Below are 27,157 nucleotides of genomic sequence, written 5' to 3' on the forward strand. Positions count from 1 at the left end.
TCCAGTACCTTCCCTGGGATAGAGGTCAAACTGACAGGCCTGTAGTTTCCTGGCATTGAGTGCCATCTCGCTCAACGCCTATGGGAACATTCTGTGGTGCTCTGAGGAGTCTTGTTAGGGATAGGCTTGTGCACACACAAAAACATTTGGTAAATTTCAGGTTCAGGTTTATTGGGCCCGATTTCTTTTGGGAAACCTGAAAAAAGCCGAATTCCCATACCGGTAAATATGGGAATTTGGCTTATTTTCGGGTTTCCCCCCCAAAAATTTGGGCATTCGAGTCTATGAGGATATTTTGCAAAGCTCCTGGGGGGCATTTTTGAAGTAGAGCCCCCAAGTTTGCAGTGTAGCTGCAAGGGACTCTCCTTGCCTGAACTTCCAAGTTTGGTGAAGATTGGGTCTGGGAGTCCGGTTTGATCGGGTCTTTCAATGGCCCATTGCTTTCAATGGTGGGAAAGTTTGCCGGGCTCCTCCATAGAGAACCATAGCAAAGTTCACAATAGAGAATCTGACCGCGGCCACCTCACTTCTCTATGGAGTAGGATAGGGTGACCCCTTCAAAACCCCATAAAACCAGACCCCCAGACCCAATCTTCATCAAACTTGGGGGTTCAGGCAAGGAGAGGCTCTTGCAGCTATGCTGCAAGTTTGGGGGCTCTACCTCAAAAAAATGCCCCCCAGGAGCTTTGCACTGCCTAGGGAAAGCCAAACCCAGAAAAGCCGAATAAACACCTGGCTTTTTCGGGAATGGCCAATTCAGCTTTGGCTTTCTCCCCAGGTTTTGGCATTCAGTAAACCCAAACCTGAAATTTACCAAAATGGCTTTTTTGGGGTATATTTTTGGTTCGGGTTTATCACAATGCATACGCCTAGTTAGGGCAAGCAACCACACCATTGTCCATATCAACTTGCGCTTGTGACAGGTGAAGTCCATCTTGTCCTCAGGGAGGAAAACAAACATGGCACACTCCCTGCAGGTGACTGGAAATGGTTCAGGAGCATCCATCATCACCCTCGTAGTGAATTCTTGAACTGTAGAAAGACCTTGGTGTGTTAATCTAACCTGAAACTAACAGACCTAAACACTGTATATTGAAGGCAAAAAGGGTTACAAGAACACCAATGTAAAGGCCTCTTAACTACTTATATGGTCTCCAGGCCAGATCCCCAGGCTAAGAGTCCCAAGGCAAGAACCCTTTGGCTCTTGCTCTTCGGCTCGCACCTCTGGTAAGAGGAACCTTGTGAATCAAAGGCTCACAGCCCCACCTCTTAACAGCCATCAGCAGAGGGTGGGGCCAGCAATCAACCCCAGTCACACAAGCCCTCTTCACTCAGCAACAATTAGACAAAAGAACAAATGAAACCAATCAGAAACCCCTCTCCAGCAGGCTCCAAGCACCCACTCAATCTCACACACTATCCTCTCATAAGAACATAAGAAAGGCCCTGCTGGATCAGACCAAGGCCCATCAAGTCCAGCAGTCTGTTCCCACAGTGGCCAACCAGGTGCCTCCAGGAAGCCACAAAGAAGACGACTGCAGCAGCACCATCCTGCCTGTCCTCCACCGCACCCAAAATAATAGGCATACTCCTCTGATACTAGAGAGAATAGGTATGCAGCATGACTAGTATCCATTCTAACTAATAGCCATGAATACCCCTCTCCTCCATGAATATGTCCACTCCCCTCTTAAAGCCCTCCAAGCTGGCAGCCATCACCACATCCTGGGGCAGGGAGTTCCACAATTTAACTATGTGTTGTGTGAAAAAATACTTCCTTTTATCTGTTTTGAATCACTCGCCCTCCTGCTTTAGCAGATGACCCCGTGTTCTAGTATTATGGGAGAGGGAGAAAAACTTCTCCCTGTCCACTCTCTCCAAACCATGCATAATTTTATAGACCTCTATCATGTCTCCCCTTAGCCGCCTTCTTTCCAAACTAAACAGCCCTAAGCGTCCTAATCGCTCCCCATAGGACAGTTGCTGTAGTCCCTCTCACACAGCAACCTCAGCTGCTGCTCCCCAGCAGCTTAGGAAAAAACAAAAACTAGCACTCACCTCTTTAGCAGCTCTGCCTCCTGCTCTGACTCTCAGCACTGACCTTAGCTCTGACCCAGCTCTGCCTCTGGCGAGAGGAGCCTTGTGAATCAAAGGCTCACAGCCCCACTTCTCAACAGCCAACAGCAGATGGCAGGGCCAGCAATCAATCCCAGTCACACAAGCCCTCTTCAGTCAGCAACAACTCTCTAACAGCTTTGGCTCCTGCTCTGACTCTCACCACAGCTGCCTCAGCTCTATTCTATAACACTCTATTCTATAACACTCTTTTGCAGGAGGCCGTGACAATTAATCTTTGGAATTGTAATTTTGGGTAGGGACCCTGAATTTCTTGCCAGAACTACAGATTCTCACGATTCTTGGAGAGAGAAAAAGAATATTGAAATAATTTAACTCTGTGAAGAAGGTACTGCTAGACCGAAATCCCCTTTATAGACACCGTGGAGGTCGTTTCAGCTAATGATGCTACCAAATCTTGTAATTCTTAGGCTTGGAATGCAGGCTATGGTGAGTTTTAATACCTACAAACCAAGCTGAGCAGTAACCCCAGAAAAAAAAATTCTGGCTCAGAATGTAATCTAATGATCAGCAGAACAGAAGGATTTGGACTCCATGAGGAAGATCCAATATGAGATTAATTGACTCTATAAAGGAAGCCATGGTCCTCAGTTTGGAAGACCTGAGCAAGAATGTTAACAATAGGATGTTTCCAGGATGATGATTCATAGGGTTGCCATGAATTGGTAGTAACTTGATTGCACTTAACATACACACAACAGTGGGGTTTGAAATTCAAAATTGTGGTAGAATATTGGACTAGAATTGAGGGAGCCAGGGTTCAAATATCAACTCAGTTTTAAAGCTCAATAGTTGACATTGGGCCATTCTCTTTCAGGCTAACCAATATCACAGGAATGTTGGGAAGATAAAATGGATAAAGAGGTATCTCCATATGCAATCATGAGTTCATTGGAGGAAAGGGGGAGGGAGAGAGAGACAGAATTGGGTTGTAGAAAAACCAAACCATGATTCCATTTTTGGGGGAAATTAGCTCTCTGTCAATTGCAAATATAGCTTGGAGACTTTGGCCATTACTAATGGCAACTATAATGCTCAAGGTATTTATTATCAAGAGGCCTAAGACTCCAACTGAACACAAATCTATGACCATTTAAATCCCTATGAATATCACCAGGTTTTCCAAAACCCAAGTGGTAGCTAATTGCCATCATCTATACTTTTGCTGTCATATTTAGCTCCCTGATATGGTTTTCAGTTTGTGTAACTAATCATTATTTACTGACCCAAAGTATTTTTTTCTGAGCCAATGGTGAAAGGATTTGTCATTCAAAGACCAGTAATATACATTACTCAGAGTTCTGTCTGGCCAAAGAAATCCTTATTTCCAGGCCAATTTAATTTATGAAATGTTCCATTAAAATGCCATGATGTGTACTGTCAAGTGCTAAGGAGGGTCACTAAGTGCTTATGCACACCATTGCAAAACAGTGATACATTTAAAGCTATAATCATTGTGGTTTTTGTCAGTGATACATTTATAGCTATAATCATTGTGGGTTTTGTCATTATTAGCCATCTTCTAAAACCTTTTCCTGTACATTATATGTTATGACAATTGTTTGCTGGAATCCCCCAAATAAAAATGGATCAATTGACATGAGCTAATTCGATTAGTGCAATTCCATTGAAGACAACAGGATTCATACCAGTGAAAGGATATGTTGAATTGCACTTTCCTTTCCTTTCCTTTTATCCCTTAGAAGCTCCTTGATCAATTGATCTTGAGCAGCATATATCTAGTGTTGGAGGGATATAAGGACTGAAACAAATCTTGCCACTGACAATGTAGCCTTGGGGTCCCTGTCGCTTAGTAAAAAAGGCATTATATCAGTCACAGAGGCATTGGATTTATATATTAAAAGGGGGGAAATATAGTGCGATCGAAGTTCCTCGTAAAAGCGGCATTCCAGAAGGGCATGGGCTAATGAGTCAATAGAGCCAGAAGAGCAAGGGCAGATCCTGTCAGAGTATGGTATATTCAGAATTCTGCCCTGCATTACCATAGAAGGATTAGCATTCAATCTAGCTAAGCAAAAAGCTCTACAGAGACGAGGAGTTGTCAGATGATATGTATAGGCAGGCAGACCACGTGGAGGGGGTATTCCGAAGAACTGGGATGAACAGACGCGACGAGCACGAAAAGTAGTGCTGTTATAATCGAGCTCTTTAATGCGCTTTTTAATTTTGGCAAAAGCTTCAGTTTTCCCAAGATCTGATATCATATCCTGCGAGAAGCCCAGCCACGCCAGTTTCTCATCTAAGATTTTTTGCCATGAGGATTTGAAAGGGTCATGCTGAATTGCACTTTCAAACATTTTGGCAATTTACAGGGTGATCCTAAGCAGGTCTACTCCGTGTGGCATAATCCCAGGAAAGTATTCTTAAGATTGCACTTGATTTTGCTAATGGTTGATTTTGCTTATGATTCCAAACAGCCATGATTTGTCTAATGGCAGCCATGTCTTGGAATAAATGTTGACCATATTTACTATCACGTTCAGATTCTGGAGCTACAAAGGTCCCAGGAAGAGTGCAGCTTACTCATAATAAATTTGGGGCCTAGGAGCATAAAACAAAACGGATATGCAAATATCGCAACACTATGCAAGTGTGACAGGATACATTTCAAATAGATACGAAGAGCAAAGCAGGCTAGGGAGAGATTGTTGTGAGAGAGCTGAGGCAGCTGTGGTGTGAGTCAGAGCAAGAGGCAGAGCTACTAGAGAGTTGTTGCTGAGAGAAGAGGGCTTGTGTGACTGAGGTTAATTGCTGGCCTGGCCCTCTGCTGTTTGCTGTTGAGGGGTGGGGCTGACAGCCTTTAATTAACAAGGCTCCTCTCTCCCGAAGCGCAAGCCTTTGACGTGAGCCGAAGGGCGAGAGCTAAAAAGCTCTTCCCCTAGGGTTCTTAGCCTGGGGACCAACACGCCAACGACTTTCTAGAATGAAAGAATTTACTATGAGGGCTCTGATGGATGCTCCTGAACCATTCCCAGTCACCTGCAGGGAGTGTCCCATGTTTGTTTTCCTGCTTGAGAACAAGATGGACTTCACCTGTCAGAAATGTAAGTTGATAGGGCTCTTAGAGTACAAGGTTCGGAGTCTGGTGGAAAGGATTGCCACTTCCATGACATCAAGGAAGGGGAGGATTTTATTAACAGGAGCCTTGAGGGGAGATGATTCAAAGGGACAACAGTGTGGTTGCCTGCCCTAACAAGACTCTTCAGAGTTCTGCAGCATGTCCCCATAGGCATTGAGCAAGACAGCACTCAGTGCCATTAGAACACAGAATCGATTCCAGGCTCTTATGGTGGCGGAAGAGCCGGAAACACTGCCAGTGGAAGAGATCAACCTGCAAGCATCTGAAGGACAACTTGGTGATCCGGGGAAGTCCGCATGGATTTGTCCCCAACAGGTCCTAACAGACCAACCTTGTTTCCTTCTTTGATCGAGTGACCAGCTTACTGGATCGAGGGAATGTGGTTGATTTTGTTTACCTGGATTTCAGTAAGGCTTTTGAGAGGGTTCCCCATGATGTCCTGATGGGTAAACTAGAGGACTGTGGACTGGACTCTAGGATAGTTAAGTGGATAGAAAACTGGTTGCAGAACCAGCATCCTTGTATGCTACCAACTTTTGACAAAGTTGGCGGCTAATGCTCTTGAATTCCTAGGGCATAGGACAGAATATAAGAACATAAGAAAGGCCCTGCTGGTTCAGACCAAGACCCATCAAGTCCAGCAGTCTGTTCACACAGTAGCCAACCAGGTGCCTCTAGGAAGCCACTAACAAGACGAGTGCAGCAGCACCATCCTGCCTGTCCTCCACCGCACCCAAAATAATAGGCCTGCTCCTCTGATACTAGAGAGAATAGGTATGCAGCATGACTAATATCCATTCTAACAGCCATGAATACCCCTCTCCTCCATGAATATGTCCACTCCCCTCTTAAAGCCCTCCAAGCTGGCAGCCATCACCACATTTCACCACAGGAAATGAAATGTTGATCACTTTGTTAACTTGTCTATACACTCACTAATGGCCTTGTCATAACCAGAAGCAATATACCTAAAAGGATATCCCATCTGACTTAAAACTTACTTGAGTTTGCTTAGCTAAATACTTTTTAAAGAAATAGTTCCATAAATATATGCATTTTGCAGTTTGCTTCTTAGTGATGACTTGCAGAGAGGGATAGCTGCCAGAAAGCCTATTACAAGCTGGGCTCAAGCTTCTGAGGTTTGAATATGGTTCATAATGTGCCCAGGAATTCAGAGTGGGGTGGATGGGGGTGTATATCACAAATTGGCTGCCATCACTTCTGCATTTTTATTCTATTTCCCCTGGCCCCCTTTCAGTATTTAGATATGGAACCATTCTTATATAAATTACTGTCATATAAAAAAGACTGGATTGAAGGAACAAAGAGTTTTGGGTTTTATTATTATTTATCATTATTTGGTTATTTATGGTCTGCCTTTCTCAGTGTGACTCAAAACGGATTACATAGTGTAAATCAAGTGCAAACAGGATGGGACATCCAATGAGTTGGACTACAGAAAACTGAAAACAAACAGAAATCTCAAACAATTGAACAAAGCATGAGCTTTTAAACATGATACATTAAGTGGTGTAGAAACTACCTAGTCTGGAGCATACTTACAGTGATAGGTAGCAATACAGTGGTATAGGCCCTTTACCAATGCAACTTTCTGACCATTTTGTTACAGTGTAGTTCTATTTACCTGTGCAAAAAGCCCTTTCTCCACTGTGGTGTACAGACATCATTTTACAAAACCGTATTCACTGAATCATAGCATTTTGTTCTGTATCTTTGTTCTCTGTCATTCTTTATGCTCTCATAAAAACCATGTTGAAAGATCATGCTCTCATTTGGGCCTTTTGACTATGAGCTACAGGAATCCATTAATCCAGTAACTCTCTATTTTAGCTTTAAAATCACAACATCTGTTTCTTGACCCCAAAAAAATCAATGGTGATATGCACCTCAGTTTATGATGTTCTGAGACAGAGCCATCTGTTGGCTATCTGAGAAATGATGAAATTCAGAAGTACCAGACAAGTAATACATGCAATAACAACTTGTAGGACAATAGAAACAGAATGTATTAGATGAGATAACCATGGCTCAGAAAAATACATCATTTAGGTGAAGTCTTTAACACTGATTCACTGAGCTGATGTGATCTTCTTGAATATTCACAAGACTTCTAATTGCTGGGTGTTAGAATACTTTCAATCTACCTTCTATGAGGGAGGGGGATACTGTTAGTTTGGCTGGGCTATAATCCTTATGCAGATCTTATGGACAAGAGTCACCATAAGAGCATCAATAAATGCTTCCCCCCACAACTGCTACCCACATTTTTGAAGGCAAAGGCATCCAGGGAAGTGCATTTTTGAGTGTTTGACAGCATTGCTTGCAATTTGCAAACAAATTCCAAACAGACAGGTGATAGAGCATCCTTTAACAAAATCAGTAATAAATTAGCCAACAATTACAATGATCAGTCTAGTGCAGTCAGGTCAAGAGAAAACAAACACAGCATACACATGCACAATCATGCTGAAAGCTACTATTGCATAAAAGAAAACCGCCTGAAATGCTGCTTGTTATGAATTGTGAGCAAATCATATGAAGTACTCAATTCAACAGCCAAATAACACAGTGAATAAGGTAAATTTAATGTTCAAATGCCTGTTGTGTGAACAGAGTGGTTCCTGTTTATTGTTTTATTTAATGATTTTTTTAAAATTAGGAGTGTAAGGCATTCTGAAGACTACAGTTGCTAGAAATGCAGTTTACACACACACACACACACACACACACAACCCCTAAATGAATCATTGTTGATGATTATTATGTTGTTAGATATCTGCATGGAGCATGACACTGAGGATCTAACTAGGTGAGATGGAAATCCTAGTTTTCCATCTGAGGAAGTCACCATACTTTATTTGTTTTTTTCTTTCTTTTGTTGCCTAGATTAGTTGACCCAGGATATTTGTGTCCCATTTTAAAACAAAAATGTTGGGGAAAATCTGTATTGGAGGTTAAAAAAAACACCCTTGGGATTTGTTTGCTTTCTGCCTACCTTGTTTTTCAACGTGTGGTCTTAAGAATCAATAAGGTGTCAGCATCCTGTTGTTAAGTTTTTGCTGCAGGTTATAGTTTATGTGTTTGAAATATTGTAAAACTAGATATAACCACTTTCCATTAGCTCTTTTGATTGTGCCTTGGCCTCTCCTGCTCCCTTGATACCATAGCAATATCTTAAAAGTAAGAGGCGTCTGGGAGAGTTGGCAGAATGGGTTAGTTGGCTGGCAGACATTTGCAGGAAGCCATTTAAATTTCCCATTGGCAGGTGAGCAGGAATGGTTCAACTGCAAATGCCCTTAAACTTCAGCATTTCAAAGTTAACCTCTTTTGGTTTTTTGTTTGTTTTTTTGCTGTTGTTTCCCTCTTCAATGCCTATTTCCAGAAACCAGTTAGTCCTTTACTACTGTGGCTGAAATAGCACAAGAAAATTCACCTTCCATTTTTCCAAGTAATTACTTTGAGCTGTTTCTTGGGTTCCATTCACAACATAAAAATGGTGCAGCCCTACCTCAAGGTCCTTAAAGTCAAGGGAATTTAGCAAATATTTCAAAAGAGCTGTCAAAACAAATTATAAATGATCAGAGGGTTTTGAGGATAGCAAGACTATATGGACAAGGCAGGAACCAAAGGGGGTAAAAATTATGAGGGTTTGATGAAGAGTAGTCTAGTGGAGCAAGGAAATTCATGTACACATTTTTCAACAGTAGAGAACACTGTAAAAGGAATGGAGAGGAGGGGAGAGGAAAGGAAAGGGTGGCCATCACAAGGGTTTTTTTCCCCAAAGAGGTTTTACTAAGCTTTGTAAAAATTAGAGGAGTGGATCCACTTGCCCCTACTAATCTCTTAAGTTACTGCTCTCTCCCACTAACGTTGCTACCCTCCAGGTAGAGCCTGGAGATCTCCTGGAATTACAACTGACCTCCAGACTACGGAGATCAGTTCCCCTGGAGAAAATTGATGCTTTGGAGGCTGGACTCTATGGCGTCATGCCCCAGTAAGGTTTCTCCCCTCCACCCCCCCTCTCCAAGCTCCACCCCTAAAATCTCCAGGAATTTCCAAACCCAGACTGGCAACCCTATCTGCCATAGATGCCTACACAGAAGTTGCAGTTAGATCCCACCTTTTACAGGAGATGCTGAACGGTGGTTGGAGGGTAGAGACTGTTTGCATGAAAGAGAGAAGCTGGACTGAGTAGAGGCTGGACTGAAGAGTGAGCACAAGTTATTCCAATGACGGCTCAATCAGATATTCTTAAGAATTGCAAGGTCTTTAGGATACATGCAACTGTACAATTATCATCTTCAGATACCGTATATACCCGTGTATAAGCCGACGTGCCTAATTTCTCCCCCAAAATGGGGAAAAATTAGGCACCCGCGTATAAGCCGAGGGTCGGCTTATAACCCCCCCCCCCCGCAGGCTTACCTGACCAGCTCCTGGCGGCGAAAAGCGGTGCAGGCCCGGTGGGGGCGGCTTTCCTGCAGCCGCAGGAGGCCGCCCCCAGGCCGCTCCGGGCGGCGGAAAGCGGCACGGGCCCGGCAGCCTCCCAGGCAGGCCCCGCTGGTCGCTCCCAGGCGGGAAGGCGAGCGGGCCGGCGGCGGGGGGGGGCGGGGGGGCGGCGGTGGCGGCGGCGAGGCCTGCCTGCTCCCAGGCAGTCCCCGCTGGCCGCTCCCAGGCCGCAGGAAGGCGAGCGGGCCGGCGGCGGGGGTGGTGGTGGCGGCCACGAGGCCTGCCTGCTCCCAGGCAGGCCCCGCTGGCCGCTCCCAGGCTGCAGGAAGGCGAGCGGGCCGGCGGCGAAGGATGGCGGCAGTGGTAAGTTTCCCTCCTCCCTCCTCCCTCCTCCCCCTCCCCTACCCTACCGTATTGACCCGCGTATAAGCCGAGTTGGCTTTTTTCAGCCCTTTTTTTGGGCTGAAAAACTCGGCTTATACGCGAGTATATACGGTATTCTGCTTCTGAACATGACTTGGTTGTTTATAGCTATTGAGTGAATTTCCTTTTTCAAAAAGCAAGAACATGTTTTAAGAGCAGAATTAGGTTGGTTACAGATCCATTCAAAGTTCTACAGCCTATTGGATTGTGCTCACTTGCAATTTAGTCTCTATGTACCTACACCTCCCCTGGTTCTTTCATCTCCAAACCTTTTCCTCTGCAAGTTGCGGGAGTGGGGGGTTACTGAAGCTGGAGTCAGTGCTATTTCAATCTTCATTCAGGTGCATACTTAAAAGTTTTAAAGGTTTCCTTCAACAACCACTGCCACCAAAGGGGAGGGGAATTGCTGGGGGTTGCAACTCTTTCTCATCTCTAGTTGGCAATTTAGAACACATTTAATAGTAGTATAGCAGCAAACCATTGTTTATATTATGAACAGAGTGCAGGGGGGAGTTAATATTTCCCCATGATCTATAAAACTAGTAAAAGAATGTGCTCTCTCCTTTACATACATGGTGATGTAATGTTAATATGTCTTAGCGGTTATACATGTGGAACAGAAGTTAGAACCCCGTCACCAAATTAGATATAAAAGAAGTGTTCAGACAGTGGGTTGTTGTTGTATTGGTATCTAATTTGCCTTCGTAAATGCTGTTTTGTTACTGTAGACATTAAACTTCATGTTATATGACAAATGACATAATCTTTTTTTAGAAAATATGTCAGCTAAATCAATCCAGTGATCCCAGTACTTATCCAGCACCACTATGCAATTTGTCCCTGCTTTTGTGGTAAATAAAGAAACAAAGGTTAAAATCAGATGACTTAAAGGTTTGGATCAGGGTAATACAGAAGAGGACAGATGGAATCTTTGTCCGGGGCCCATGGTGCCTTTCTCCAGCCCTGTCAACAACAAAGCTCATTTGTATGTTTAATAAAAAATAAAACCACCAAAGTACATGCAAACATTATTGGAGAATTAGACTCTCAATCTGCACAATAATATGTATGGAGCTGAAATGTGGGTTAATGGAAACTTAGCTATATGTGAGCATAATGTAGGAGATGGTAGAGCATACTTCCTGACTGCATAGCATGACAATTAAGTGGGACACCTTAACTTACAATTACTGTGTTTTTTGGAGCATATATGAATTTGTAAGCAACTTAATTCTTCTCTTAAACTGGCCCTAGATTTTCCTTTGATATCGCTTCAGGTGCACCTATCTAAACTCCTAAAAAAACTCAATAATTATGTTTCTTTCAATGTAGATCTCAGCAAGCACTGAATTTTTTTTTTTTTAACTGCTGATTATTTTTCTCAGGGCACTGAATTTGTTAGTTTTGTCATGAGGAGTTAATTAAAAAGAGCCCTGTGTGGTTTAGAGGTGTTGACTGTATTGGTTTGTCTCTTTCTTTCTCCCCTCAGTTTGCTTTTAATTGTGTTTTGCTATAGTTCACTATGTTTCTGTGAACCTTGACTTTCCGTCAATCACACAAAAATCACATCAGGACTAGAACTCCAGCTCATCTTTGGTGGCCATGATAGTGTAACTGATATATTGGTTTCAATGCAAAATCTTACTTATTATAGAACTCAAACCTTGAAAGATCTAAAGCTGGAATCTAAAAATAACATTATGCAAGTAAAAACAAAACAAAACCTGGCATCTGATTCTGGCAGTCCTGATTTGTGAATTAATTTAAACAAAGATGCTGACCATCTATCCTTTCCTTTCAGTTTGTTCAGAGAGGGGGCAGCAGAAATGTGGCCGTTTGGCATCTGGGTAAATCAGTCCATTTGGCCAGATGACACTTTCTCAGATGCAGAGCCATTCCAATCAAAGCAGATTTATTTTTATCTTTAAAAAAACAGAAAAATGTTGGTGCCCTCAGTTTTGTAGTAATTGTTTAAAGGAATGTTTGATACAGGATGTAAGCAGCTCAGTTCCCTAGTTTGTAGCAAGATCACAATCTGCCTCACTTGATCTGCATTCACAGTGAGCATTATTCAGATGTAATATTGTACAGCATGGTTGCAGGCTCAATGTTTCCTGCTCTCAAAGGAAACATCTCTGTTTAGTCTTTGTTATTTGCCAGTCCTGTTCTCTGTTCTCTGCCCCACTGTGAACAAACACCTATGTGTTTGTGTTTGGAAGTTCTGAGATTATTCATCTGCCAGGAGGTTATTTGCCATGCCAAACACAAACAACATCTCAGTCTGGGCAGTGTGACAAAGCAAAAGGTTTTGACATCAAAACAAGAGTCATTTGAGTATTCCACCATTCCTATCTTTACCCAATTCTTAAAAAAATATTTAAGGATGGCATACCCAGAAGAAGTGAGTTTTAAATGCATGTTATGGAGACAAGGAAAAGATTAGGATTTGTTCAGTTGTTTTCTGCCCCCTCTCTGATTTTTTTTTCCTGTCCCTTCTGAAAGTGAAGAGGATTATAAGGCAGTAATGTCAAGACATTCTACATTACTTGTCTTTATCACTATGCAGAATCTTTTTCCCCTGTAAGGCGGCATGGAAAGAATAGATTTATGGACTGAAGGGATATTGTTTAATATGTCCATATCCATCTAGATTGACAGTTTCTACAGACTTGAATTTCCCAGGGGAACACAGTGTTACTGGTGTCAGTGGATGGCATCATTTACTTCAATGTTCCATTATTAAATTGATAACAAGATAATTCCTCTGCTTCTCACAGACTTGACAGGGTTTACAACTGTTAACTCTCTTATTGCACGGGATTTGATGCTCTAAGAGGGTTTTTAATAAGAAGCCTATTTTGATTTTAAGCCAGCATCAAATCAAAATTTCAAGGGAAAAACATTTTATAAATTTGTGAAGTCCCTAAGACAACAGTAATTGGAAGTGTCCCCACTCCTGTTTATAAGAACATGCTTCTTTCTGGTGATTATATTTAAATGCCTTGGAAAGCACTATTTGTCTATGCTAGTAGTAAACAAAATTTATATCTTATGATAAATGAATTTTCTCACAAATTTGAATTTATGTCAAAATAAATTACTGGATGTAGCATACCCTGTATTGGATCAATACCTGTTAAACTAAAATATTAACATATTTTAAATAATAAGAAGTTTGGACATCTTTATTTTTCACTGGCAAAAGAAAAAAAGGCGTGGCCATTTAGATTAAAACCCCACAAATAAAGGTGCTGAGAGAGGCTCAAAAGGAATTGAGGGGAAGATTTTCACCCTTGGGGCAGAATCATAAGAGAATGGTTTTTTTTGAGAAATTCTTTCAAACAATATTAGATTTCCAAGAAGGAGAGATAAAGAGATGGTAGATTAATTGAAGGTGGTGGAGACCTCAGGGGGAAGTGATCATGTCCTCCTAGAATTCCTTTTACTGTGGGGGACCTAAGAAGTTCATTGTCACACGTGTCTGTTAGATTTTGGTAGGGCAGATTTTAGTAAAAACAGAGAATCATTCCATGGACATGACTGCTGGAAGGGAAAGGAGCAAGTAAAGGGTGGGCTCTCCTAAAACAACAGCTCTTGCAAGCTCAAGCCCTCACTATTCCAACCAGAAGTAAACGTATTGTCGAAGGCTTTCACGGTCAGAGTTCATTGGTTCTTGTAGGTTATCCGGGCTGTGTTACTCCTCTGAAGATGCCTGCCACAGCTGCTGGCGAAACGTCAGGAAAGACCACGGTTACACAGCCTGGATAACCTTCAAGAAGTAAACATGTTCGAGGAACCAAGAAGGCAATGTAGATGAACAAACAACTCCATGATGAGCTAAGGGAGAAAATAGAAATGTTCAAGAAATGGAGGCAAGGACATGCCTCTAAAGAAGAGTATCTACAGGTTGCTAGGCATTGTGGGTTAGCCACCAGAGAGGTCAAAGCTCAATGTGAGCTGATTCTGGTCAGGGAGGCTCGCTACAACAAAAAAATGTTTTAGATACATGAGGAGCAAACACAAGGGAAAAGAGCCCATAGGCCAATTGTTGGGTGAAAATGGAGAAACTGTGACAGAAAACAGTGAGAAAGCAGAAAGGCTCAATTTTATTTTGCATCTGTTTTTCCCCTGAAAAAGAAAATGGGCTCATCTAGAGATGATAGCAGGCTAGCATCTGGGCTGCTGGTTGACATGAACAGAGAGGTAGCTGAGAAGCACCTGGCTGTGGGCCAGATGGTATGCACCCGAGAGCGCTCAAAGAACTTTGTAGAGAGATTGCAGAGCCTTTGTCCATCATCTTCTAGATCTCTTGGAGGACAGGAGATGTGTCACAAGATTGGAGGAGGGTGAACCTTATTCCAATTTTCAAAAAAGGGAGGAAGGATGACCCAGGAAACTATAGACCTGTCAGTTTGACCTCTATCCCAGGGAAAATACTGGAACAGATATTAAAGAGATCAATAGGTGAGAATCTGAAGGACAACTTGGTGATCCTAACAGACCAGATTTGTTTCCTTCTTCAATTGAGAGATGAGCTTACTGGATCGAAGGAATGTGGTTGCTGTTGTTTACCTGGATTTCAATAAGGTTTTTGACAGGGTTCTCCATGATGTTCTGATGGGTAAACTAGAGGACTGTGGACTGGACCCTAGGAAAGTTAGGTGGATAGAGAACTGGTTGCAGAACTGCACACAAAGGGTAGTTGTCAATGGCATTTCATCTGAATGGAGAGAGCTGTCCAGTGGTGTGCCACAGGGTTTGGGTCTGGGCCCGGTACTGTTCAATATTTTTATAAATGATCTGGATGAGGGTGTGGAGGGACTACTCATTAAAGTTGCAGATGACACCAAATTGGGAGGAGCAGTGAACACACCAGAAGATAGAGATAGAATTCAACGAGATCTGAACACACTGGAAAAGTGGGCGGGTGTGAACAGGATGCAATTCAACAAGGATTAGTGCCGAGTTCTACATCTGGGTAACAGAAATGAGGGACATGCATATTGGTTGGGGGATACACTTCTAGGCAGCAGTGTGTGTGAACAGGATCTTGGGGTATGGGTGGACTGTAAGTTAAATATGAACAGCCAGTGTGATGCAGCGACAAAAAAAGCTAATGCTACCTTGGGGTGCATCAACAGAGGCATAACATCCAAATCACAAGTACACTGCATTTATCAAGCCGCTCCTGGATTATTGCATGCAGTTCTGGAGGCCTCACTTCAAAAAGGATGAGGACAGAATCGAGTGGGTGCAGAGGAGAAGAACGAGGATGATCTGAGGCCTAGAGACCAAGCCTAATGAGGAAAGGCTGAGGGAGTTGGGAACGTTTAGTCTGGAGAAGAGGAGGTTGAGGGGGGACATGATTGCTCTCTTTAAGTATTTGAAGGGATGTCATTTAGAGGAGGGCAGGGAGATGTTCCTGTTGGCAGCAGAGGATAGGACTTGCAATAATGGGTTTAAATTGGGGGAGGAAGGGTACCGGCTAGATATTAGGAATTTTTAATTACAGTGACCGTGCATTCCTGAGGGGGGGGGAATCCTCTCAGGAGATGGCGTGACCTTGCCGCCAACATAAGTGCGTCTTATCATGGGACAAGACGCACTTACGCTGGCGGTGAGGGCAGTTCTGTTGGTGCCCAAGCACCGTGGAGCAGTGACTCGCTTCCCTGCTGGTGAAGTCTCCCAGTGGTGCGGGGTGTTTGACACTGGAATCAGCTACCTAGGGAGTTGGTAAGCTTCCCCTCACTGGCAGTCTTTAAGTAGAGGCTGGACAAACACTTGCCAGAGATGCTCTAGGCCAGGGGTCCTCAAATTTTTAAAACAGGGGGCCAGTTCACTGTCCCTCAAACACTGTTGGGCGCCGGACTATAGCTTGAAAAAAATATGAACAAATTCCTATTCACACTGCACATATCTGTAGTGCACAAAAAATAAGAGAAACAATGCAATATTTAAAATGACTGTGCACAAAACGGCGCAAAAAGCAACAGCTCGCTGCCGGGCACAAAATGGCATGCATCTGAGGCAGCAGCAACAGCGCGCCACCAAGAAAGGGGGTGCGGCGATCATGGCCCCACCTCTTCTCTCTAAAAGGCATTGTTGCGAAGGGAGAGGAGGGGGCTGTGGCGCGCGGCGACCAAGAAAAAAATTCAATCCGAGGTAACTGCTTGGGTAGAGAAGAGGGGGTGTTGAGGCCCTTTAACGTCGACAGGTCTTTTGATTGGCCAGCAACGCCACGAGAAGGCTAACTTGGACGAATGAAGCAAAGGGAGGGAAACAGGATGAAAGGTGGTTGGTAGTTGCCGGCTGCCGAGAGGGACGGTGATGGGCGTCTTTCCCAGTCAGTGAGAGAAGAGAAAGAACGGTGGGGCGGGCTTAAGAAGAACTATGGCTTCCCCGGCGAATAGGTGGGGGGCCGGGTTCAGGACCATGAGGGGCCGTAGTTTGAGGACCCCTGCTCTAGGCTGATCCTGCAGTAAGCAGAGGGTTGGACTCGATGGCCTGTATGGCCTGCTTCCAACTCTGTGATGCTATGATTCTAAGGGATATTAATGGAGTTTTGGACCCAAGACTTTACAGATCAAAAAATCACAAGGGATGCAAACTTCCCCAAAAGGGTGTTTGTCTAAGAATTCTGCATCCTCCTCACAGACCTTGTAAAGATTTTCTATTTTTTTAATAGATGGTATAACGGAAGCTGGTTTTTCCCAACCAGCCATTGGTTCACTAAAGGGAACTTTGGGGGACCCAAGTCAGGGTTGTACAGCACCCCCCATAATAGGATCCAAGGGCCTTGGAACCTATTGTGTTATGTCCAGTTTTAACCCTTTTTCTAAACCGAGAAGTTGCTCTGTGAAAAACTTCAAATCCTCAGTAGATGATACTGGGGTAGGGTCACTGACTGCGTAGTCTGGGGAGGGGAGAGAGGTATCTTCGGAACCGATGTTGGACCCATGGTCTCCCTTCTCCTCCTCCAGATCCAAGCATGGACCCGTGCGACCTTGCACTTGCCTCCAATTACCCGATGACTCATACGGAGCTGAGACTGATGCCATTGAGGTGGATTTCCTCAGCACCAAGGTGGTCGGATTGGCACGATCAGAATGATGATGTCCATAGTAACTGCACACCAAGTGGCAGGGCAGGGGGCAGCACCGGCAGGCTGACCAGTTAGAGTAGCATCAATGGTACTCAGCCTGGTGTGAATCCCTGGAGGGAGGCCTTTTGATGTCTGACCCTGGGTCAGGGATGTCAACTGCAATATCTTCCTCCAAAGAGGAGAATCGCTATTCAATCCCCTTGGGGATGGGGTGCGAGGTTGCCTATGGGCAGGTAGAGCACTACTCTGCTGGGGAACTGTGGGTCTTTGACCTCTAGCGGGAGGTTCTGCCTTAGGAGCTGAGTGCTCCTGTTGATGCTGAAGTGAAGACCTTTGGGGTGAGATGGATGAATGCCGATACACGTTAGATCTTTACCTTGAAGGCGCCCAATCTCTCAGTGACGGAGCTTTATGAGGCGGTAACTCCTCGCTCGTAGGTGGTGTAGGACAATGCTACGAAGGATGCCAGTCCTCTGCTGATGTAACCTTTGACAGTATCACCAAAGAGGAATGTCGTCTTGTTGGCGATGTCGAAGTCGATCAGCTTCGATGCCTCGACTCTGAGCGATCGCTGGCAGGTTTTTCGGAGCCGGAGGACTTTTATCCCAATGATTTTTTTGAAGATTTCTTTGGCAAAGAGTGCTTATCTTTCTTATTATTATTTGGGGGTTCAGAGGAGGCTTGGCAACTCTCACCTGGATGGTCCTCAGAGTCCTTAGGTTGGGAGGGGATGGAGACTGCTGAAGTAGAATGGCATTTGTCTTCCACATTTTGAGGGCAAAGAGATCATTCATACAAAGCTGCCTTCAGCCTCTCATCCCTCTCTCATTGTGCCTAAGGAGTAAAGAGGCTGCAGGATCAGCAGGAGGCCATAACATGGCCCTCTCCCAGGCATAGGAGGCAATTTTGGTGTTCATCACTGGCGGCCATTTTTGTTCTGCAACTCCGGCACTTTTTGAATAATGTCATGTTTGGGCAGAATGACAGAAAAAATACAACAAACGAACAGCAAACAAACAGCGTCCAAGAATAATCTCCGAATGAAGAACAATCACTTCAGAAGCTATTCACAGGAGAAGCCGAAACCAGGTCCTCTCACCACGGCAGCAGAAAGAGAGCTGAGGGAAGAATGCTCCCTGCCCCTCCTTGTCACGTGACTTTGGGCGGGAAAAGCCATTAGGCTGAGTCAAGTATGGAGGGGGAGGGAGCGCTCCAAGGGAGCAAAACTCTTCCAGAAGCTGACTAGTCATCTCCGTGGCTGGCTTGCACAAGTGCAGTACCCATGTGGGACTGCAAGAAACCACGACGGCGAATATGCAGTGTTGGCTAGGCTGATAAACTATGTGAATAAAAGAACCGCTGAAGAGTTCAAGAAGAAATGGGAATTATGTAATGCATATGTTGTGCAATTTATGTTAAAGATGAGTTGAAAAGGCTCTTAATAATTAATAGACAGAACCCCGCCAGCCTCCCAGCTGGCCGTCGGGGCAGGAAACGCCGGCTCGCGCGGTCCGGACGCTCACGCGCCCAGCCGGCTCTGTGCGCCCCGCCAGCTGGGAGGCAGGCGGGGCCACACAGAGCCAGCTGGGTGTGTGCGCCGGCTCGCTCTGTGCAGCCCCGCCCGCCTCCCAGCTGGCCATCAGCCAGCACTCGCCCAGCCGGCATTCGCTCCATAAGACAAGTTTTTTTCTTGTTTTCCTCCTCTAAAAACTAGGTGCGTCTTATGGAAAGGTGCGTCCTATGGAGCGAAAAATACGGTAGTTAAAAATATGAGCTGTTATGTTAGTTTAGGTTGGTGCTGCTATATGTATCGTATATGTTTCTTTTTTAGTTGTTTCTTTGTTATTTGTGTTATGTTTAATGTTGAAAATTAATAAAATCTATTAAAAAAAAAAACAGAGCTAAACTGTCTTTGCCCAAACTTGCCCTGCTACACTCTATGTTTTTTGGCCCTTTTCTCAGAGTATAAATATATGCTTCAAGTAACACAGCCAGATATGGGTTGGGGCAGGGGTTAGTTCCTCCAATCTGCACCTCTAATTTTCTTTTTTTAAAAAAAAAAAAATAGATCTCTCCTTGCCTCACTGAGGGACTGCCTGTCTTTTACCCCCCAAACAGGGCTATTAGCACACACAAAAGAGAGAAATGAGGCAAAAGACAAATGCAATGAAAGATATTTAGAGATCTCACTATTTATAACTCCTTTGGCTTTTGGGTGTGTATAAATTTATATTGAGGGAGGGGAATGAAGGTTCTACCTCTACTAATTTGCAATGCAGGCTTTTATAGGGAGGGGAACAGACTCTGCCTTCATTTCCCTGCAGTGTCTCCATAGCTAACTACTGCCTATTGCCAATTGGGGGTGGGTGAGAAAAGAACTCTATTTTACTCATCTGCCTGCCCGCTGATGTAAGTAAGCACTTGCCTTGTTGTTGCCTGAAAATGCTGCCTCCCATTGCTTTGTCTGCTATCTGGCCTCCAGAATAATTTCTACCCCCAATGACTTCTGAATCTGAATCTCAGCCACTCACACCAGTTTAAAGGCAAAGACCTCTTAAATGCCCCTTCCCTCGGCACAAAGAGCAACAGAAGCTCAGTAAGAGTTCTTCTCTTGTACATTTTAGCTATTCTTTCCTGTCTGCTAGCATCATAATAGCGGGTGGCTTATATTTACAACAGAAAAAAGACTTTGCCATATCCCTAAAGAAACATGTATTCTAGGTGCAAATCTATATTATATTGCTTTTTCTCTGTATGTGCAACATATGCATTTGTGGATCATGGTTAATGCGATGTTATTTTGTTCCATTCTTATTAAGGTTCTGTGGAACTTGGACATTATATAGCTAAAAAGTGGTTCTTTAAATTAATTTCCTTTTGTACTGCAGATCAATGCACTTTCATGGTGAAAACAAATCTTAATTTCTGGCATGCTGATTCGTTAACTCCCTGTTTAAACTGCCCCCTTCACAATGCAGAAGTAATAATACATTGATTTTCTTTGTTTTTAATATTACTATAATACAATAATTAACATTACTATAACCACTAGCTGATATACTTTTGTACCATCATATTTGTTTTTCTCTGTCTAAGCAAAAAAATGATATTCTGCATTCATACCACAAATCATGTCACAGAACACTCCACTCACTCATGAGTAGGTTTCTCAGGTGCCCGCTAATGGCTGGCAATCTACTCGTACTTTCTGCTGCTGCCCACTGACACTCAGCTGTTTGGCAGGCGGAAGCAGGGCAATGGAAAGGGGAGGACGATGATCTGAATCCCTGGGTGATGATGTCACTTCCAGCGCTTACACATTGTGCCAGAAGTGACTTCATCTCACAAGGATGCGGCTCACCGCCCCCTGTATCCGCCTCCTAAAAGATCCTGCCGCTTGCCAGGAGGTACCTGGCAACCCTACTTACAAGTGTTCTGCTTTGGGCCTTCTGAGGGATTGAGACATTCAGCAGACATCCTGGGTATTTTCCTGGTGATGCACTGCTCTCCCAAGCCCGCCCAACTTCCAGAGAGGCTCATTTCTTCTCTCCTGGTATCTATGATTCCACCAGAAGATCAATTAGAGTTTTCCTGCTACGAGGGCCCATACTTGTAGCACTCTGCCCCTGTTTCTATTTAAAGGCTCTGCCTTGTGCCGTCTCATGCTTTTACTGATCTTTGCAGGGATGGGTTACTGCACTTATGCACTCTTGAGGATTTAGCATTCATTTGACCTCCCTTCCCTGGACATCCTTGTAGTAACATGTTCAAGTGGGGCTTATCATGGTGACAGAGAACACACTTCCAGGCTTAAAAATAATAAGACATGCATTAAAAGGAGAGGCCAGGGATTTCAAATCTCCCCTGTTTTAGATGGGATTATACTCCCCTTAGAAAGCCATGTTCACAGCTTGGGAGTGCTACTCAACACAGCAGTCACCTTAGAAAGCAGGTGGCTGTGGTGGCTCAGAGTGCTTTTGCCCTACTTTGGCAGGCGGGTCAGCTGTGCCTGTTCCTGGGTCAGTCAGATCTAGTCACAGTGATCCATACCTTAGTTACATATAGACTGGACTATTGCAATGCACTGTACTTGGGGCTACCTTTGAAGAGTGTTCAGAAGCTGCAGCTAGTGCAGAACAGTGCCACTAGACTGTGGATTGGGGCCAGCTATCAGCAGCATATGGCCCTGATACTACAGCAATTACACTGGCTACCTAACCGCTCCTGAGCCCAATTCAAGGTGTTGTTTTTGACCTTTAAAGCCTGTGATGGACAGCTGCATTCTAGGGTTGTCCCAGTCATACAACCCCTGTGATTGACAGGGAGTTCAAATAGTGGCAGTTAGAACTTGGATGGTTAATTTGATTGAGTTGATTGAGAGAAGTTTTACAGACAGGGCTTGGAAACAGCTGGGAAAGCTGTAAACTGTCTGGTGAAGGATTTCTCCTCAGGACTCCAAAGAAACACATTTTGAGTTTTTGGATCAGAACCGGATCCATAACCAGTTATAGAAGGAAAATAGCTCTAAGGTTTATAGAGTGATTCCTAAGAGTTTAATGGGAGATAGCACTGGTGAAACGGGTGATTCCAGGCCAGTTTAAGAGATAAACAGGGGAAGTGTGTTAATGTACCTAACTCCTACATGTAAAGAAACACTGTGTAAAAGAAACTTAAGTTTAAAAAGCAAACCAGAGACTGCCAAGAAAGCCCTCTCAGTGGAAATTACAAATTCAAACACTTGTATATGAAACACCCTGATACATTTCAAAGTACAATATATCTCTTGAACGTAACCATCTCAAACTTCTCAGTTCTGTTTTAATCCTGTTATATTTCCTGTTATGAAGAATTGCTAACCTGACTTTTAAATCCCACAAAACGTGACAAAATTATTTTAAAGTTATATTCCACAAAGCCTCTCAAGTGCCAAAAATTTCTCACCATTGCATTACTCAAAATAACTTCTCCATCATAAAGCCCTACATGGTTTGAGACTGGGATATCTGAAGGACCGTATTCTCCCATATGATCCTGCTTGGGAATTAAGATCACAGGGAAGACTGTTCCATCAACCAAAGAAGCTCGTTTGATGGGTACATGAGAGAGGGACTTTTCAGTGGCAGCCCCAAGGAAGTGTGCCTGACCCCCTCACTTTCGATCTTTAGAAGACAGCTGAAGATGGTTTTATTCAGAACTGCAGTTAATTAAAGCAGTCCTAAGCTGTGATTTTAAATTTTGGTTTTATGTTTTTATATAATCTATTTTATGTATTTATTAATATTGTAAGCCACCTTGAGCTCCATAAGAAAGAAAGCTGGTTAATAAATGTAAAATAAATAAATAAATACATTAAAAAATCACTGTCATACCACTGGTCAAGCAGATTTCGCAGTTTTTGAAACTATACAAGAACATATAAAACTACTTACCAAAGACAAAAGTGGGGTGAGGATCTACAGTGGGATCAGTCAATCAATTTTTTATTCCTCTATTCTACCAAGCAGCTAAGAATAGCATGCATAGTTCTTCCTTCCTCATTTTTATTTTCCCAGCAATCCACAACCCTCAGGCTAAGAGAGTGAGTGGCTCAAGGTAACCTGTCAAGCTTTACATCTGAGTATGAATTTAAACCTGAGACTCCCCTGTATTGGCACCACTATGCCATGTTGGCCTTCAATGCTCACAAGCAGTTATCCTTCTTTTAAACTGCTTTAAATTTTGAGTAGGAATGATTGTCAGTGTCAGGTGTGTGTGTGTGTGTTATCCTTGTATTCAAGTATAACTTACTTTGTCAGGGAAGTCCATCTTCAGCTCTGTGATACTTTTACACCAATAGGCTGCTGTTTTCTCACTGATGAGCTCAATGTTTAGGAAAGAACCTTGGCCTGGTCCGAAAATAGGACCCGAGGTAGTTCCACGTATTATTCTTGGAGAAACATTGGTTACAATGTCCTGTTAAAAAAGGAAAAGTTCTTAGAAAGTTTGAAAAAAACTTTCAGCAGATACATAAAAAATGCTGTAACCAGAGGAATAGAAAGGGAAGTCACATGAACACATGTATCTGTTAACATTTCAGTGAAGAACTAACTGTATATGCGAGACACAGAGATATATGCCAGACACAGAGAATACATTTTACAGAGCATTTGACACAGAATAAAATACATAATTGCTCATGCCATGTACTAGGGTTGCTAACTCTGGGTTGGGAAATTCCTGGAACTATGGGGGTGGAGCCTGGGGAAGATGGGATTTGGGGAGGGGAGGGACCTCAGCAGGGTATAATGCCATACAGTCCATGCTTCAAAACTGCATTTTCTCTAGGGGGACTGATATCTGGGAGATCTCCAGAAGCATCACCTTTTCATTTCTGGAAAACAGGTATTGCAATTTCCACAGCATTTCCTAAATTAACAAAACCTATTTGACCATTGCAGCACTGGAGCAAAAATTATTCATGCACATCAAGGGAAGCCGCAGAAAGACGTTCCCAGCTTTCCGGCTTTTTTGGGTTTTGCAAATTCGGCTTTGCTGATCTCCACGGTTTTGCGGACTCGGTAAACCCGAACTCGAAATTTACCGAAATGGCTTTTTTCCTGTATTTTTTGGTTCAGGTTTTACTGAATTCACAGCCCTATTTCTTTGTACCCATAGCTTGTCAGCTAGCTAGTATACAAATGTAGGAGATCACCAAAATTAATGAGATATGCAGCACAACCACCACCGCTATCTTATCATCTACAATTCTAGTTGTTTAAGCAGCTTGGCTACTGCTGACTAGACAAAACATTATTAATTCTTAATAGCCTCTGCATAACACCTTTGTTCTGCTGCCATCTTTCGATTGCCCGCCTATTCTTTCGGGGCCTCATTGGTGACATCAATTCCAGGGGAAACCCATAGAGTTTCCAGCTATTCCTAGAGAGGACAGATGTCACTTCCAGGTTTTCCTCAGATGATAATGATGATAATGATAATGAGCTAAGTAAAAAAAAAACTATCACTGAGCAGCCACAGGCACCCAACACTAGTACTCACATAGGATTGGCTTTTAGATCAATTTAAGTCCAAAGTTTCTATTCTGTTTTGGAATGAACCTTTGAGTATAACTTGAGCAGAAAGCACAGTAACTGAAAGGAACTGATGCTACATTATATTGGATATTACCTATTCTATGGCTAAAACAAAGGAACCAATAAGAACATAAGAATGTAAGAAAAGCCATGCTGGATCAGACCAAGGCCCATCAAGTCCAGTAGTCTGTTCACACAGTGGCCAACCAGGAGCCTCTAGGAAGCCCACAAACAAGATGACTGCAGCAGCATCCTGCCTGCATTCCCCAGAACCTAATATATAGGCATGCTCCTCTGACACTAGAGAGAATAGGTATGCATCATTACTAGTATTCATGGATAGCCCTATCCTCCATGAACATGTCCACTCCCTTCTTAAAGCCTTCCAAGTTGGCAGCCATCACCACATCCTGGGGAAGGGAGTTCCACAATTTAATTATTTATCATATTCATACACACACACACACACGGTGGTAGTTTAAGGGGTTTTTTAGTTTTATGTTAAAGTCCCCCTATTTTTAACTTCTTCTACATACCTGTATTAAAAATAATTTATGCTATGTAGAACATGCTGTGTAGAAATATATTCTTTTGCCAGTTTCCAATAAAAATATTTTTGATTAGAGGCCATTTAGATAAGGATTTCTCAGAATTATTTGGTTAAGTACCCATACTCCCCATCTTGTCACTTCTAGAGAGATAGCATGAACCCCCATTAGTATATAGCAATTAAGGTCAATTTACATATTTTAATTAAGATCCATCCCATATAAAACAATTAGAGTAATAGGCATACTAACTGATTTCATAACATTTGGACGTTTTTCCAACTAGATAGACAGGAAACCTTAATTAGCATTAATTAGTGCTGATCTGCATATGTTTGATAAGGCATACCCTCACCACAAATGATTATTTATTCCTGAATCTGTCAAATGTTACCGTTGCAAAGGAAAAAGGAACTTGCTTCATATTGTATGCAAATGCTTGGTAATTTTATTTGTTTTTCCATTTGGACTATTTATTATATAACAAATGGGTAGAAACTGTGTTAATGCACAAATATATACATTCACATGTAGAGAAAACATAACAATTAATGTGTAGCTGTTAATCAGCATTGCTGACATTTCTATAATAATGGATAAAATGATAGTGCTTAGAACTTCTATAGTATTTTCCTCCTTCTGTCCCAAGATACTGAAAATCAATAAGCTGTACAGATAATTATCCAGCACTCTCTGATGTTGTGGGCAATAAGATGCATATCATACACAGAGAAATAGGGACCTTTTATCAGATTGTTTTTTCATTAATGTATTATTACATTTTCTTTTCACTTTCCTCATTGTAGTCCAGCAGTTATAATTTTCCTAACGCTTCAAATACAGAAGATCCTTGTGTTCTATTTGATATATTAAACCTATGCAACTCTTTCTACAGTCAAGGAATGATGCCATATACCACCCCACACATACACACTAGGGGCACATGTGGGGTAAGCAGGCTTTCCTAGTCCCCTTGATGTTTCAGACCAAGTATGATTATATTTTTATAGGCTATTCAGGGATGTAAACACATAAAAACAACTCTTAGAGTGCTGTTACAAATGGTTTTTAACAATTTAATCTTAAGACTATAATGCATACCAATAAACTTTTCAATTAATTATCCAGCACCCTCTGAAGATGTGGGCAATAAGAACAGGCCCTGGGTCATGCAGTGAATCTTGTCCGTCTGTAATGAATTCACAAATAGCATCTCTGCCTATACCTGAAAGCAACCTGACAGGTGGCTGCCCAGAACATTTTTTTGAAAACCATCAATAAAAGATTCCAACAACCTCTGCAAATATTTTCTTCCATTGCTGAGTTTATCCTAATATTTACCCCACATCTAAAAAGAGCTCTGTGGTGCAGAATAGTAAGTTGCAATACTGCAGTCAAAGCTCTGCTCATGACCTGAGTTGAATCCCAGTAGAAGTCGGTTTCAGGTAGCCAGCTCAAGGTTGACTCAGCAATCCATCATTCCAAGGTGGGTAAAATGAGCACCTAGCTTGCTGGGGGTAAAGTGTAGAAGACTGGGGAAGGCAATGGCAAACCACCCCGTAAACATAGTCTGCCTAGTAAATGTCATAATGTGATGTCACCCCATGGGTCAGTAATGAACCAGTGCTTGCACAGGGGATGACATTTACCTTTACTTAACCCACATCTAATTTTCCTGTACTTTCAAACAGTGCCTGTTTTGTCCTCAGCAAAGATACTTTCCTCTTTCTGCATACTTTTAAAGTATTTGGAGACTGACAGTATCTCCCTACAGGTGTCAAACACCATAAGGGACCTCAGAGACAGAATTCCAGGCTGAGATTGGTAAAAGCGACTGCACATTAATATAAACGTGTAGAGTGAAGGCCAGAGTTCACAGTCCTACCCTTACTGGCATGTTCTTGTCTCCTACAGATACCATTCATCACTCCTCAAGCATCAAAATGGCCTTGTGTCACAGAACTCTTTCTCTCAATGTCTCTGTTGCAGCCAGTTTTCAGCTATTATTTTCCACACAGCTTCTTTGAGGATGGTTTTCAAAGTATCTTTCTCTCAGAGGATGGGTCAGCCTGTCAGCATTTCCCCCCAATCCTTTGCCTAATGAAACAATCCATCCCCCCCCCCCAAGCCTTTTCCAACAGAATTTGCCTTGTAAACATTTGGTCTTTGTAGCTCTCCGATGAACCCTTCCCAATTTTTCAGCATTCTTTTTGATCTGTGGTGCTCAGAATTGAAGACAATACTCCAAATGAGGTCTTGTTAGTTAGCATGTTCCATGTGATCTCATTTCTCCCAATTTAATAGA

The 27,157-nt window shown here is 43.0% G+C and overlaps 1 protein-coding gene across 1 annotated transcript in view; it reads right to left on the bottom strand.

Annotated features, from left to right (window-relative positions):
- Positions 1-27,157, bottom strand: part of DPYD (dihydropyrimidine dehydrogenase) — a 750,022-nt gene that overhangs the window by 245,281 nt on the left and 477,584 nt on the right. The window contains exon 14 of the mRNA XM_056844741.1: positions 23,019-23,183. Within this exon, the coding sequence (XP_056700719.1) occupies positions 23,019-23,183 (165 nt within the window). The remainder of the gene's footprint in view (positions 1-23,018; positions 23,184-27,157) is intronic.

The sequence above is a fragment of the Euleptes europaea genome, chromosome 2 (assembly GCF_029931775.1).
Source record: "Euleptes europaea isolate rEulEur1 chromosome 2, rEulEur1.hap1, whole genome shotgun sequence".
Taxonomy (NCBI): domain Eukaryota; kingdom Metazoa; phylum Chordata; class Lepidosauria; order Squamata; family Sphaerodactylidae; genus Euleptes; species Euleptes europaea.